The sequence below is a fragment of the Acinonyx jubatus genome, chromosome D2 (genome assembly GCF_027475565.1).
Source record: "Acinonyx jubatus isolate Ajub_Pintada_27869175 chromosome D2, VMU_Ajub_asm_v1.0, whole genome shotgun sequence".
Taxonomy (NCBI): domain Eukaryota; kingdom Metazoa; phylum Chordata; class Mammalia; order Carnivora; family Felidae; genus Acinonyx; species Acinonyx jubatus.
The window spans coordinates 58,617,271-58,631,502 of NC_069393.1; the positions used below are offsets into that span (position 1 = coordinate 58,617,271).

Below are 14,232 nucleotides of genomic sequence, written 5' to 3' on the forward strand. Positions count from 1 at the left end.
GGACAATTCTGCAGATGTGCTTGATGAGTTAGGGACAAAAATGGCCCTTCTCTGCCCCCCTCCTCCCCTCCTTCTATAAGGGCTCCCCTCGGGGGTTGCTTCTCCCTCCACTGCCTCCCAGGCCCTCCCCTCCCTTCTTCAGTGGTCAGCTGAGACCCCCACCCACTGCTTGCTTTTGTACTCTTGGCCTTTGGACATACTGACAGGGGCCTTTATGAGACCCCAATCAAGACCCCCGTGTCACAGGTACCTAGTAGAGACACCAGACCTTTTCAAACAAGGGACAACAAGGAAAATCGGCGGGCCCATTGTCTCTCCTCTGTGCTAAGTGAGATGAAAGGGACCCGCGGCCCCCTCCCCACAGCCCGCCTGCCAATCACCTCTAGTTATTAAGGTCACAATGTGTAAATTCTTTTGACCTGCACCTAATCAAAGATTCACCGGCCCTTTCAAATCCGAATGGGGAGGAGGGGAGAGATTCCCTCCCATAAACCCAGCAAACTCTCCCTCAATAAAATTTCTCTCTCTGATTCCTTCTCTGCTTCCCATCTCCACCCCCTCGCTTCTCCTCACTCCGCCCTCCTCACCACTAGCTTCAAACACAAATGACAAGCCCCATGGAATTACTACCCCCAAAGAACCTGAGGAGGATTTGAAAGTTTCTATTTAATTCCCTTGAAAGAAAAAGATTTCAGACAGGCAGAGTTGCCCAAGCAAGCCCAGAACCTGGGCAGCCCCGGCGGCCCTGATGCCAGATTGCTCCAAATGGCAAAGTAGTCGGCTGGCTTCTTACTTTCTCCTCAATCGGCCTCTCTCTCTGCCCTGAACACCATTATACATGGAGCAAACAACACGGGAGAAAACCAGAAAGGACACCCCCTCACTTTGTCACTTAGGTCCTCTAGCTCAGCTGTTGACCCTCCAAAACCCAACTGGGGCTGGGTGGTTCTGTGAGCTGAGGGGAAAATTACCAAGCCCACAGTAGGCCACCCTCAAGGAAAACATCCATGGGGTAGAACAACGGAGAACAGAACAAGAGCCAGAGGATAGAACTTGAGGGAAAACAAAACTTGGTATTTACCGTGCTTTGAAAAGTACGAAGTGCTTCAATCCAGCAAGGAAAAGAAAATGCTTGCAAATCTCTGTGCATCAATATCAAGGCTGTGCACTTTTACCCTACGTATCTTGTCTACCACATCAAATGGGGAGTATCAATTAATGTACGTAAGTTGTCCACCACCCACTTTTACCGAATGCGCGACTCTCTCTCAGCTCCTACTTTTCCTGCCTCTCTGATGGTACCTTTGGCCTCTTGGTTTCTCCTGGCCCAGCTGTCTTGATTTCTGAGCTTTCCTTTGGTGCTAATCCCTCGTGGTATTTCAGCTGTTGTCTCCATGCTGATGCCTTCCACGTCTCTAGCCCATGTCTGAGCTCCAAGGCCACCATCCCTGGCTGTCGCTGGTCACAGCTACCTGACTTGTCCCATTACTGCCTCAGACCCACATGTCTAAGACAGAACTCAGTTTGGTCGAAACCAGGCCTTCTTGGGGCACCTGAGTGGCTCAGTCGGTTAGGTATCTGACTTCAGCTCAGGTCATGATCTGACAGTTTGTGAGTTCAAGCCCCATCGGGCTCTGTGCTGACAGCTCAGAGCCTGGAGCCTGCTTCAGATTCTGTGTCTCCCTCTCTCTCTCTGCCCCTCCCCTGCTCATGCTCTGTCTCTCTCGGTCTCTCAAAAATAAACATTAAAAATTAAAAAAACAAAACAGGCCTTCATTTATCAGGCAGGCTCAGAGAGGAACTCATGTGGGTCCCTTCCCTCTCCACCACGTGCAGTTGTGACCACTGAGCTCTTCCTAAATCCAAGGCTGTCTTCCTACTCTCCCTTCGAGCCCAGACTCATCACTTACAAACCATACTCCTGGAAAAGTATCCAAAGAGCGTCAGTCTCTCTCCATCCAAAGAATCCTATGTACCGTTCAACCACATTAATCCTGTAACTGCTTTAATCTGGTCACAAGTCTTCCAAGGGTGACCTTCCATCTTCAGGTTAAAGTCAGACTGCTCCTCAAAGCCCCCCAAACCGCACCCCAAATGTCCCCTCCAGACTCACTGCCCACCACTCCTTTACAAACCCCAAGCCAGTCAGCCAGCCAGCCAGCCAGATTGGTCTGCTCTGAACCCCCAAGCTTACACTGAGCTTCCCTATTCCTTACCCTCCCTTTGCTCCACTAGTCCGGTGCCTCAAGTTCCCCTCTGCAGTGTAAACAGAGCCACCCTTAAGTCCCACTTCAAATTCCATGCCACCCAGAAAGCTCCCCTAGTTCAACTAGAAGACTACTACTGCTTTCCCCAATTTCCTGTTAATAATCCTGGCAGATGATGGCACTCACACTGCATGTACCCAGGAATAAATTGTTGTCTGAGTACACACGCTGTTGTCCCTACTGGACTATAAGCTCCTGGGTAGTAAAAAAGGTCTCTTGGGCTTCATGCTTCCCATGTGACCTTGCACACAGCAGCATTCTCGAAACATCCATAAGGCAGGCACTCAGAGATGTGCATTACACAGAAAAACAGTTCTGATATACTACTTTTTTTAAAATTCCAATATTTTAGCTTCTTTCCCCACAAAAGGTCCCAAGCATGAAACCATGTTTAATGCTGCAAATGTAAAGAAGGATCTTTGCAGGGTGATGGAAATATTCTAACCTGAACTGTGGTGATGGGTGTACAACTCTGTATATTGACCAAAATCATGGAATTGTATACTTCGATTGGATGTTAAAATGGACAAATTTTATGGCATGTAAATTATACTTAAAACTTTCAAAAAAAAAAAAGCTGTATTAATTTGAGAGAGAGCGTGCACCTGTGCACACAAGCAGGGAAGGGGCAGACAGAGAGGGAGACATAGAATCCGAAGCAGGCTCCAGGCTCTGAGCTGTCAGCAGAGAGCCCGATGCAGGGCTCGAACCCACGAACCACGACATCATGACCCGAGTTGAAGTCGGATGCTTAACCGACTGAGCCACCCAGGTGCCCCAATATGGCTGTTTAAAATAAAAAACTAAATGTAGGTCTATGAACCCTTAATTTAAATAACTATATAAAGAAAAAAAAAGATTCTGTCTATAGGTGCCGGATACTGAATTGACATTTAAATGCACTTTACGTTTTTGCTCATTATAAAAAACTTAAATGCCAGAAAAAAATGTCAGCACAAATCCATTACATAAGAAATTAGTCTGAAGACCTAGTCAAATAACTATTATATTATTTTGTGACCTTGTTTTCATTTAATAATAGGTCATGACATCTTTTGGGGTCAATAAACATATCTAGATCATCCTTTCAATGGCTACGTGGTCTTCTATTGAGTGAATGTACCGTAAGATACTTAACCAGACCCCTATTAATGGACATTTATGTGTCCTTAATGTTAGTCTTTACACATGCATCTTGCACACTTGTCTGACTGTTGCCTTAGGATAAATTCCTAGATGTGGAATTTGTGTGTCAAAAGGTTTTCATGGTTTTATTTGGGCAGTCACTGCCAAACTAATGAAGTTTTAAAACTCTAACTTTCCCTCGTATTCCTGGATCCACCCTTACCCGCCTGCAAAGGATTTTCCTGGCCACAGACCTCTAACAAGTGGAAGAATCCTTTGAATAATCTGTATTTTTTTTCCTGTTAATTTTTTATTTTTATTCTCAACCACAGCTCACCCTGGATATTAAGGAGATTCAAGCTGGCTGGGAAAGTAGGGTGTTTCAAACACATTAACTCATGTGTCCCTCTCTCTTGGCCATATGTAACAGATCTCACCCATGTCCAGCTGACCTTTCTCTTGGGTCATTCACCATAGGACCCTAGCCCAATCCCTCACTTGATCTCCTATTTAAGCCTAAGTAAGAAGGGGCCCAGCCTTGGCCAGGACAGCTAAAGATATGACCGCAACAGGCAGAAAGTTAACAGGAGGAAAAGAAGCACCTGCATGAGAGTCCTCAGGAAATAGACAGGAGGTCACATGCTCTGAGCTGGATCCTCTCCATAGCCTCTGAAGGCTACGGTGCAGCAAGTTCAGGGTGAGGAGCACGTGCTAAGCGGTGGCTGATTAAATCTAGAAGCATCCTATAGGGGGACTGTGCTCCTGAGACTCCAGAGTTTTGCCCAGGTACCACAGGACTGACCCAGGGCAAGACAAGCTAACCTCGCTTTCAAAATCCCCTAACCAATGAAGAAGGGACAGAGGAACACTCATGGTGGCCACAGCAGAAAGGGTACATTTCACTTTACCCAACAGAGCTCAACTTTTCCTTCCCTATCTGTTCAGCCAGTGTTTGTAACATGTGCAAGAGAGCCACACAGAAAGGAGGGGAAGCAACCTCAAAGTTGCACAGTGTCTCTACTACTGGGGCATATTTGTACTTGAAAAGCTCTCGCCTCTGGCCTCTCTTTGTGACTTCCTGTCTAGCTCAGCTCCTAGAAAAAAAGCCAGTCTGAAGCTTCCCACCTGACCAATTAATTGCTCTGCCAGCATAATGAAAGTCATGCTCATTCCCTGCCTATCCCCACCTCCACCATCGCCAAAGTATCCAGAGGCAACTAGACATTAAGTGTCTCCAGCCTAGAAGCAGAAAGCCACACCTCTCTAGATGGGACAGATGAAGCATAGGAAATCAAGAGAGAAAAAAGGCCCAGTGACCGCACATTATACTTCATCAAGCTTACTAACCCCAGGGACCCCACGTTATACTTCGTCAAGTGTACTCACAGTGTGAAGAGGGCCAGAGAAAGCAGAAGCTGAAGAGCCTTGGCTTTAACGCCTTCTCAAAGTAAGCAAGCTCCTGCCTTCAAGATGCATGTTCTTCAGCCCGCACATTTCCACGGCTCCAGTCCCCAGGAACAGTGTGCACGTTGTCTGAAGTGCACCAACTTTAGATGGGGCTGCTGTTTCCAACCTGCTGTGAAAACCAAATACTATACCATGACCACCATGACCATTGCTCTAAAAGCTGGATTAGGACTTGGCTGTAGGAAGGAGCAGAGTTGGAGACAGCAGCATAAGCTGAGCAAGAACAGACGAGTCTGAACACAAGAACATGGAAAGGATATATGTATGTGTACCTGTTTGGGGAGGGGAGTGGGTCATAGCAAAATAGGATTTATAATTATTTTAATCTCCTACAAGCTTCTCTCTCCTGACTTGAGATTCTCTTTTGCAATTAAGACTCTGCTCAAGATTTTGGATGTTATCACATCCAACTGGCGCTCCATCTGCCCCCCCTGTACTTTTTTGTGCACCATTCAGGTTTTAAATTTGCATTGGAAACTATGAAAAAGGAAAGCTTCTGCAGAAAGCAATTTCCTGGGCCAGCAGCTTTTGGACTAATATTCCCTTTGCAATTACCATGGCTTCTTCATGCACATACTCCCCTCCCACCGCCCTCCTCCTTCCTCCACTTTTCCCTCTCTTGCCAGCACCTTCGGTCTGAGCCAAGCCAATCCGACAAGGTACCACAGACCAGGTCACAAACTACCCCTAACGAAAGTGCCCTGGTCAGAAAAAGGAGCATTAACAAGTGGGAAAGAGGGCAAGGATCTTGAGGAGTCAGCTTAACAGGGCACCCCAGGGGTGTGGGGGTTTCATCGGTAGCACACAGGCACAGCACTCTTACACAAGACAGGAAAGAAAACCCCAAAAGTTCACAATCTGAAACTTTGAGAGAATCCTGTTCAAGAAACCGCTAGAGAGACGCAAGGATTAGATGTCGAGTCCACACTGCCAAAGTTCCCTCAGTGTCCATCTGAAGGAAGAGCCGAATATATCAGTTGGCTTGCTGAGGCATAAAGCATCCGTTAGTGTTGTCATATGTAAAAGCTCTAGTCAGCACAGCAAATTTAGAGTCAGAGTCAACACAGGCCTTCTAAGCATCTTTACAGGCCGTTCCTCAGATCAGTGGTGGCAACATATTCCACTGCTGCCATATACATCGGGGTCTCTTCTTTTTCTGATGGTGTGAGGAAAATGTCCCAGTTCTTAGGTCCCCAGCTCCTAACCCCCCAATGGAAGTACTAGAATAAAGGAACTGACACACAAAAACGGTCATGAGCAGCAGAAATCCTGTTCTCGGGTGGGTCTTAATCCCACGACCAAGTAGGGCCATGTGGGACTGTCCTGAACTCGGAGAAGGAAGGAAATACAGCGGATACTGTGGACTGCCAGCTGGAGAGCCCAGGAACCAGGACTCTGGTAGATGGAAAGGTGGTGAGGGAGAGAGGGACACCTTTTCAAAAAATGTGGTTTAAAATGAAAAGGAAAACAAGGAACTTAAGACTTGACTCCAAACTGAATACCAAAATCTGCCCCAAATGGCCTGAGAGCCACCTACTTACAGGAGGATGGGGTGATCCTTCCCCCTGACATGACCCTCCTCCCCCAGTACACAAACATACATTATGCTACTGATCCGGCCACATCCCATCAATGCCTTTTTCACCTGGGCCCAGTACAAACCCTACCCCACCCCCTAATCTGCTTACAAGTATAAGTACCATTGGCCTAAGAAACTAAAAGCACAGAGATTTCATGAAAGTGCCTCTTTTGACTGATCTGAGTGTTACAGCTAACAGGTGGGGAAATCTTCTTAAATATACGAGTATTATCATGACAGGGCCATTGGAACGGATCAGTGCCATAAGTCAGACAGGGCTGGAAGTTTCCGCCCCACCATCAGGTTCCTCTTTAGCCTTGACAGATCAAACTCAAGCCGAAGCAGGCTACAGAGATCAGTTCAGTGTCCGAGCCAAAGGTCTTCACAGTGAGGGACCAAAGCTGCCCTGGCTGGGCCTCTGCCGGCCCGTGTCCCAGATTAATCACCACCAGGCGGGGCCCGGACACCAGCCTGCAATCTGAGCCCAGCAGCACCTGCACAGGGGTCGCCCCTGCTCCTCCCGCACTCCTCTTGGGCAGGACTCCAGGCATGAGGGTGTCCACCTGTTGACGAGGTTACCTGGAACAGGAGGACAAGACACTCAACTATCTTGAATCCTGCAAATAAGTCACGGATGGTTTGAGTGGATTCGTGAAGGAAGGAGCAAAGATACGGCGACTCAAGCAAGAAGGTCAGGGCTCCAAGGGAAAGAGGATTCTCAGCCTCTGAACAGAAGGAAAGACACCCAATGCCCCTCTTGACACTGTCTAGAGAGGGACTCCAGCTGGCGAGCAGCAGCTATGAACTAAGGAGATGCTTTGGGGTGTTTGGGACACATTCTCATCATCTACACATCAACAGGATGCTGATAGGAAGGACAGAGACCAGAGCAGGGATGTCTTTTCAAAACACCCTCAAATGCTGCCAGATATACCAGTATGAAAGGAAGCTTAGAAACCACGCACTCTGGCCGCACCTGGGTGGCTCAGTCGGTTAAGCATTGACTTTGGCTCGGGTCATGATCTCACAGTTTGTGGGTTCGAGCCCCACAACGGGCTCTGTGCAGACAGCTCAGAGCCTGCAGCCTGCTTCGGATTCTGTGTCTCCCTCTCTGTCTCTGCCCCTCCCCCGCTCATACTCTGTCTCCTTCTCTCTCAAAAATAACATTAAAAAAAAATTAAGAAAAAAACTCACTCCGTTGAGGGTGTAGAAGAACTTCCTTCCTCTGAATGCCAAAACCTTGGAGAACAGGTCTCAGATGGTCTCCTAAATCAGTAAGCTATTTCAAATGTGTACACTCAGAGCTAACAACTACATACGGTATCTGTCTGTGCTAGAATGCACTTTTTAGGAGCAAAGGGCCCTATTATAAATTCTTCTCAGATGGCAATCTCTTTTATATTGTTGCTTCTCTGAGGAGGAAGTATTCTGGACGCGCGGGCATGCGCGCCCGCACACACATACACACACACAGACACACACACACACACACACACACATACACATCAAAAGGAGGAAGATAAGCATGAAGATCTGTATCTTAGAACCATCTGTCCCAGGCCCTAACTTGTGATAGAAGGAGAAAGCACTTATGGGTGCACCCTTTCCCACACACCCTGTGGCCCCAGGGAAGGAAGGGGAAGGAGGGGTCAGGGTCAGATTGAAGTGTGTCCCTTGAAAGAGCAGAAGAAAGCACAGGTCAGACCAGAGGAGAAAGAGCTCCTCCACAGCACCTTCAGCTCAGAAGGAACACCCACATCCTGACTGTTACACCTTGTTCCTCCAGAGCTCCATCTCCAGGAATTCCCTTTGAACTCCGGCTGCAGCCCAGTTAGGACAGAGCAGTGGCTACAATTACACACTTGCGGGGGGGGGGGGGGGGGGGGGGGGGGAGGGGTGCATGTGACAGGCCATGAAAGGTCCCAGCCTATAAAACAGACTGGAAAACAAACCCTTAATTTAAATGTTAATGAAAGTGCTGTGGAGACATCAGAGGCTTCCCGGCTGCTCAGAGAACAGCTACACCAGCTACAGAATTTATGGCTCCCCTTCACCCTCCCGCCTCCCTCTCTGCCTCATCACCCACTAAAGTTTAAAGAGTATTAAAAAAAAAAAACAACTAATTTTAACATTAACTCCGTGCTTCCACCTTGGGATGTGATTGCTAAATTATCTGTTGGCAGAACAGTGATCAAAGGCGGAAAAAACACAGGCACGCTGCGCGCACAGCCCGGAGAAGTCAGCTGTGGCTGAGGCAGGGAGAGGACATGGTCTCTTCCTGATGAGGGAGGACTAGAAGAAACAGCGGTGCAGGCGGGGACCCGAGCCAGGAGGGGCAGGCAGCGGGAGAAAGGGAGGAAGACCTGCCCCTCCGATGTGCTGTGCCCCCAGCTGAGGTCACACAGTGCTGTCTAGTTCACTGTCGCTTCCCCAGGGTCCAGCACGTAACAGTGCTTAGGTATGTAGACAGAGAGAGAGAGAGAGAGAGAGAGAGAGAGAGAGAGGGAGAGAGAGATAGGGAGGGAGAGGGACAGAGACAGACAGAGAGATGGAGAAACAAAGACGTTAACAGAGACTGAGGGACGGAAATGTATCCCTGTCAGGACAGGTAGGGTCTCAATGCACAACTCTGCACCTGCAGTATCCCATCTTCTGCAGTAGCCTCTGTTTCTATTTGTGGTGTTTTATTTAAATCAGCTCTTGACAACTGAGCCAACCTTGCTGGCCAGGGAAGCAGTGGCTCCCACACACAGGTCCCGGGCCAGCCAGGGCTGGTTGGGTTGCTGGTCTCAGGCCAGCAGCTCAGCACATGAGCCTCCCTGTGCCCGTCCTGCCCTGGGTAATGGCAGAAATCCAGGGTCTTGAGGAAGTGAAACCCACCCCTGTGGCATCTCGTCTTTGCTACTGATGGATACACTCGCACCCGCCAGAGAGGCTTGGCTCGGCACGGGCAGTGAACTCTGTGCGGCACCCGCCACCCTAGAGATTCAGCAGGACTAGACTCCGATTCAACTGGATCCCTACACTGATCCTTTTCCAACTTACAGTTATTTCAGGCTGGACCAGGGGACCCATCTAGGATTACCCAGAGCTTCCTCCTTTCTCCAGGTGTCACACCTCCTGTTCCAGCCAGCCCCTGGCCCCTCCCTGGTGTCTTTGTGCCTCTGACGCTCTCATCCAGGACCACCACATGCAGGAGGCTCCCTCTTGTGTGCTCCGAGCCTGGCAAAGGAGGACACTGAGCCGTTCCTTGCTTAGGGAAGGTCTCTTTTTCCTAGACAGGCCCCAGAGGAAGCTTCCCCCTGCCCTGGTCCTGGGAAGGCAGGATGCAAAGATCAAGTCGGCCACAGGCCAAGCCACAACGTAAAGCAAGACAGTCAGCCAGCCATCAGAGTCTTTCTTCAGGTTATCAAGATTAGGAATCCTCTTCACAACCCAGCTCTCCATCGCCAACCAGAAAAGGCAAAATTCAGAGAGACGACCTTTACTTTTGACTCATCTTCCCCTAAAAGCTCTGTTATGAAGTCTAGGGCCAAAGGATTGCTGAGCCACTGGCAACCAAAAGAATCCAAACTGAAAGTTGGCTGTCTCTTTTTCCAATCTTTCAAACCTCTCGGTCAGAGAAAACGCCAGATGCAATTACTTTTCACTAAAGAAAGGTGTGTTTCAACAGGCTGGTGAATATGCGTTTACCACACACACAACACACAGTAAACCCTGTAGCCACTGGAACAAACACCCTGCTCTCCCCAGAAACCCACCCTCTCCCCGAACAGTACACAGTGATTGCTTTCCTTCCAGACTCTGCCTCACCTCTGGGAGAAATGAAGCAAGAGGGGGCCGCTCTTCCATCAAAACCCCCCAGAGGCCTCAACTCACTTTACAAATTTGAATCGGTACATTTCATGCAGACTTGGACTATTCCCCCAAAAAACAAACAGGCCACCACAGTGAGCAAAGTTACACAAAATTATATTGTATATTTAATAACACAGCAAAGTCAATTTTCTACACCTATACCACTCATATATTTCCCCAATGACAGAAACACGAGAGAAGGGATTAAAACCCAAGTGTCCTGGGAAGCCTTCCTGACCACACTCACTCACACGATAGCAAGTGTTGTTGGGAGATGGGGAAAGGATTCTGCGCAACACCTCCTTTCTCCTGGAGGGCAATAAAGATGGTGTCTGCAGAGGAAGGGGGAGCTGTGGGCTCCTTACTCTTCCCCTAGCAGGCAAACAGGACAAGTGGGTCTCCGGATTCATTTCATCACTAGGGTCCCACCCCCCGCTGTGCAAACCGAAGTTCGACGAGCGCTCACACTCCTGGGATGGTACAAGCACTCACGGCTGCCTGATTGAGCCCAGGCCTCGAGGACATAGGGCCTTCCCCCACCCTTCCACCTCAACTCGGGCCTCGAGGAAGAGCGAATGTTCTTCAGGCCCCAAGAGCCTTTCAAGGGCCACAACTTCCGTCCACCGTGCCGGTGGATGAAGGCACAGCAGCGACCTGGGGCCTGCCTTGTGGCCATCCCTCCGCACCACAGTCCGGGCCACAGGCTGGGGGCCTGAGCACCAACTGCCACCTCTTCTGCCCCATGCCACGTGTGCCCTGAGTCCGCCTTCCCTGGGCCTCAATTTCTCCCTCTGCAGGGGAGGGGCGTGGTGGTACCCCCTTCCCCCTCAACCGGAGATGGCTGAGTTTTGAGCACTTAGTATCAGCTGGGAGCCATTACAGCAACATGCCCATCTCACCGCCCCCCTGCCCCCCCGCCCCCCCCTCCACGGAGTAGGATCCTCACAGGAGCTTCCACATACCAAGTTCAGTCATTACACAGGGAGTGAGGAAGGAAAGAAGGAAGGGATAGAAAGTCAGAGGGAAGGAAATGGAGTCTTCAACAGTTCTGTATTTCCTCACTCTTGAGTGTTTGCCAACTTTATTCAGCTGGAAATAGTTTCCTTTTGGAAATAATTTTTAAGTGGCAACAAAACTTATTGCACATTTTTAAAACTCTGCATTTCTGTGTTACTCATGGAAAAGTGCTCGGCATCCAACGTGACCTGGGGAGGTTGTTTGTGAGATCCGCAGTCATACCCAGACATATACCCTCCCACCGCAGGTGAGCCTCCCACAGCCCTTCTCTCACTCATCAAAAGCTCCAGGCTGGGCCTCCGCTACAGGAGGGCTTCACCTGTAAGTCATGAATCTTAAAAACAGGATTATTGGCGTCAGGGCAAGAAGACGGGTAGGAGGGCACACAAGAGGTAGAGAAAAAGGCCCTTGTCTGCCACCCTCCTGTGGAGACTACTGGTTTTCCTTCTGTGGTTTTGAGTACCTAAACACAGCTTTAAGCACATATCTGGTATTAAATATCACCCTCCATGGCTGTTTATGGATCAAGAACTCAAGGTCATGGAAGGAAGGAAAGGTGACATGTGGACATGGGACGGAATACCTGCTTTCTCCCAGCAGGAGCACCTCAAATAAAGCCGGAGGCTTGAGGTTTCCTGCTTCCTGCTACAAGTGTCTAAGCACACACATAAGGAAAGAAGGCAGCCAGCCCCAGCATCTAGATAAATACGACGCAAAGCTCTCACAAATGGTTTTCAACAGAAGAAAGAGATTGAGAAAAGGGATGCGGCCAGTCTCCTAACCATTCAGGTGTCTTCTAGAGAGAGGTACAAGGGAGCAGTGAGAGACTGGGACGTCGTCGGGTAACCCAGGGACACCTGACCTAGAGGACAGCTGCTGCCCACCTCCACTCATGTTCTTCGTGAGAAGTTCATGGTCACATCCTATTAGTGGCCACACTTGTGACCATACTCATACATACCAAAGACCATACTCAACAGAGAAGGTGGCAGGGAGGGGAAGAGAAGACAGCGAGGACAGAAACACTATGGGGGGGGGGGGAAGGAAAGAGATTCCTGCAGAGTTCCTACCTCAAGAAGACTGCTGAGGAGGAGGGGAACTCCAGGAGGGCCAGGAGAAGCCCCCGGCAAAGCTGGAGGTGTGAGAAACAGCAACTAAAGCCTTGAAACAAAGGCTATCCTCAAGAGGAGAGATTCTGGTTGCCATAAGGATAGCCCTTCTGGCTTTGCAGAGCATTTTCTTACTCATTATTTCAGGTCATCTTCACAATAATCTAGTAAAGCCTATAAAGGAAACTGTATTCTCATTTAATAGTTGGGGAAACAGGCTCAGAGAAGGGCATGGCTTCCCAAGGCTACCCTGCTGGTGGTGGGAAAGCAGAACCCCAGTGTTCCAGCACAGACCCCGAGGCTAGGAGGCAGTGTCTCCCCAGACTGGGAAAATGGATGAGCTCATTGAAAGGTTCAAACTCATGGACGCAGGGAGAAGAAATGGATCTAATAATAGGACAAAACATCCCTACCCCAGTACTTTTCAGGGTAAAAGAAAATGGGGTAGAGAGAACAGCAGCATATACCATGGCCCTCTAGTAAAGACAGAGCCCCAAGTGCAAACTATTTTCAAAGAGTCAAGCTGGGGAAGAGGTCATCTCAAACAACTATGGTCCAGTCGGTAGTGAGTGAGCGTCACCCTAGGGCCAAGGCAGGACACCAAGAGGACAAGAAGCCTCTGAAGGAGAAGGAGAAAACAAAAGACCCAGGTTTTCACTGAAGATGAAGCATATCAAGGACTCGGCAAAGGTCCTGGCACAGGGCGAATGGCGAATGCTCAGCAGCAGCTAGTAGTGCGGGCTGTGGTAGATTAATGCTAGTACTGTCAGAAAGCTAAGTCCTTCCTCAAAGCCAGTCTGCAGGTTGTGGCCAAAACAAAACTCCGTTTACTGTATTCGAAAATGCTTCTTAATGACGGGCTAGACTCTGTCCTCAACCTCTTTCACAGACACGATCTTCAACTGTTAAAGTGAACACGTGCTTCAACACGTGCTCTACTGTGAAAGGGTAGCCTACCACATTCCAGAGAGGTGGCCGGAGTAGAGGACTAAGGGATGGGGCGCTGAGAGGGCCTGGCCGTGTTCTTTGGCCTAAATCTCCAGCCCTGAAGGGTTTCCCCTCTACCACCGGCCCCACCCCAGCTCTCCCTAGTCCAAAGCCAGCAGAAGTCCACAGGACAGTCACCAGCCCATCTGCCACCTCCCACAGGTCCCTTCAGTCCTCACACATACCCAGCCCACAGGCCCCCAAGCCTGACCAACTGGCTTTCAAACGGGCAGCAGTGGAAAGAAACTGCGGAGAAGACAGTGCTCAACGGCTCTGTTCTCCGCCCTCCGCTCCCACACACTTAGGCCTCTCTACTCCCTGCTGGTCTTGCCTTCCCGCTTTCCTAGGATTGCTAGAATGATTTGTTCTGAACAGCGACAGGTTTATAGGTTAGCCGACACCTCCGCTCTGTGGAATTTTAATTAACTTCTCTCATCGTCAATATGCTAAGGAACGGGGTCTCCATTCTCTGGGGTCAGCAGTGTGTTTCAGGTCCTGCTATATCAGCCGTCAAATTGAAGAATTAATGACGTGGCTAATCGGCTCTAATTCTTTAGAAAGAAAAAAAATTTGAAAGGGAGTTGCAGAAGGGGACAGGAGGAGGGGTGCAGGCTCCGTGGAGTAAGGAGGAGGAGGCTGAAGGGGGCTGAGCAAGGTGGGGAACCCACTCTCTCGTAAAACGAGCGACAGACTTAAACCCAGGGCAGAAGAGTGGCAGCCCCCCAGCTTTCCCACTGCTCGTTAGGTGGGGAGTGAGGGACGAAGGCAGTGAGGGGGAAGACCCTAGAAAAACAAACCGCCTGACGGAGCAGGTGCAGGAGAG

The 14,232-nt window shown here is 49.5% G+C and overlaps 1 protein-coding gene across 11 annotated transcripts in view; it reads right to left on the minus strand.

Annotated features, from left to right (window-relative positions):
* The window catches only part of FBXW4 (F-box and WD repeat domain containing 4), a 77,979-nt gene that overhangs the window by 35,709 nt on the left and 28,038 nt on the right, over positions 1-14,232 (minus strand). For 2 of the 11 annotated variants that reach the window (XM_053207607.1, XM_053207606.1), the window contains exon 6: positions 4,779-4,968. The exons of 8 other annotated variants lie outside the window; for them this stretch is intronic. In XM_053207607.1, coding sequence (XP_053063582.1) covers positions 4,824-4,968 — 145 coding nt within the window. In that variant the 3' untranslated portion in view covers positions 4,779-4,823. The remainder of the gene's footprint in view (positions 1-4,778; positions 4,969-14,232) is intronic. One more of the 11 variants, XM_053207608.1, reaches the window with a different exon arrangement.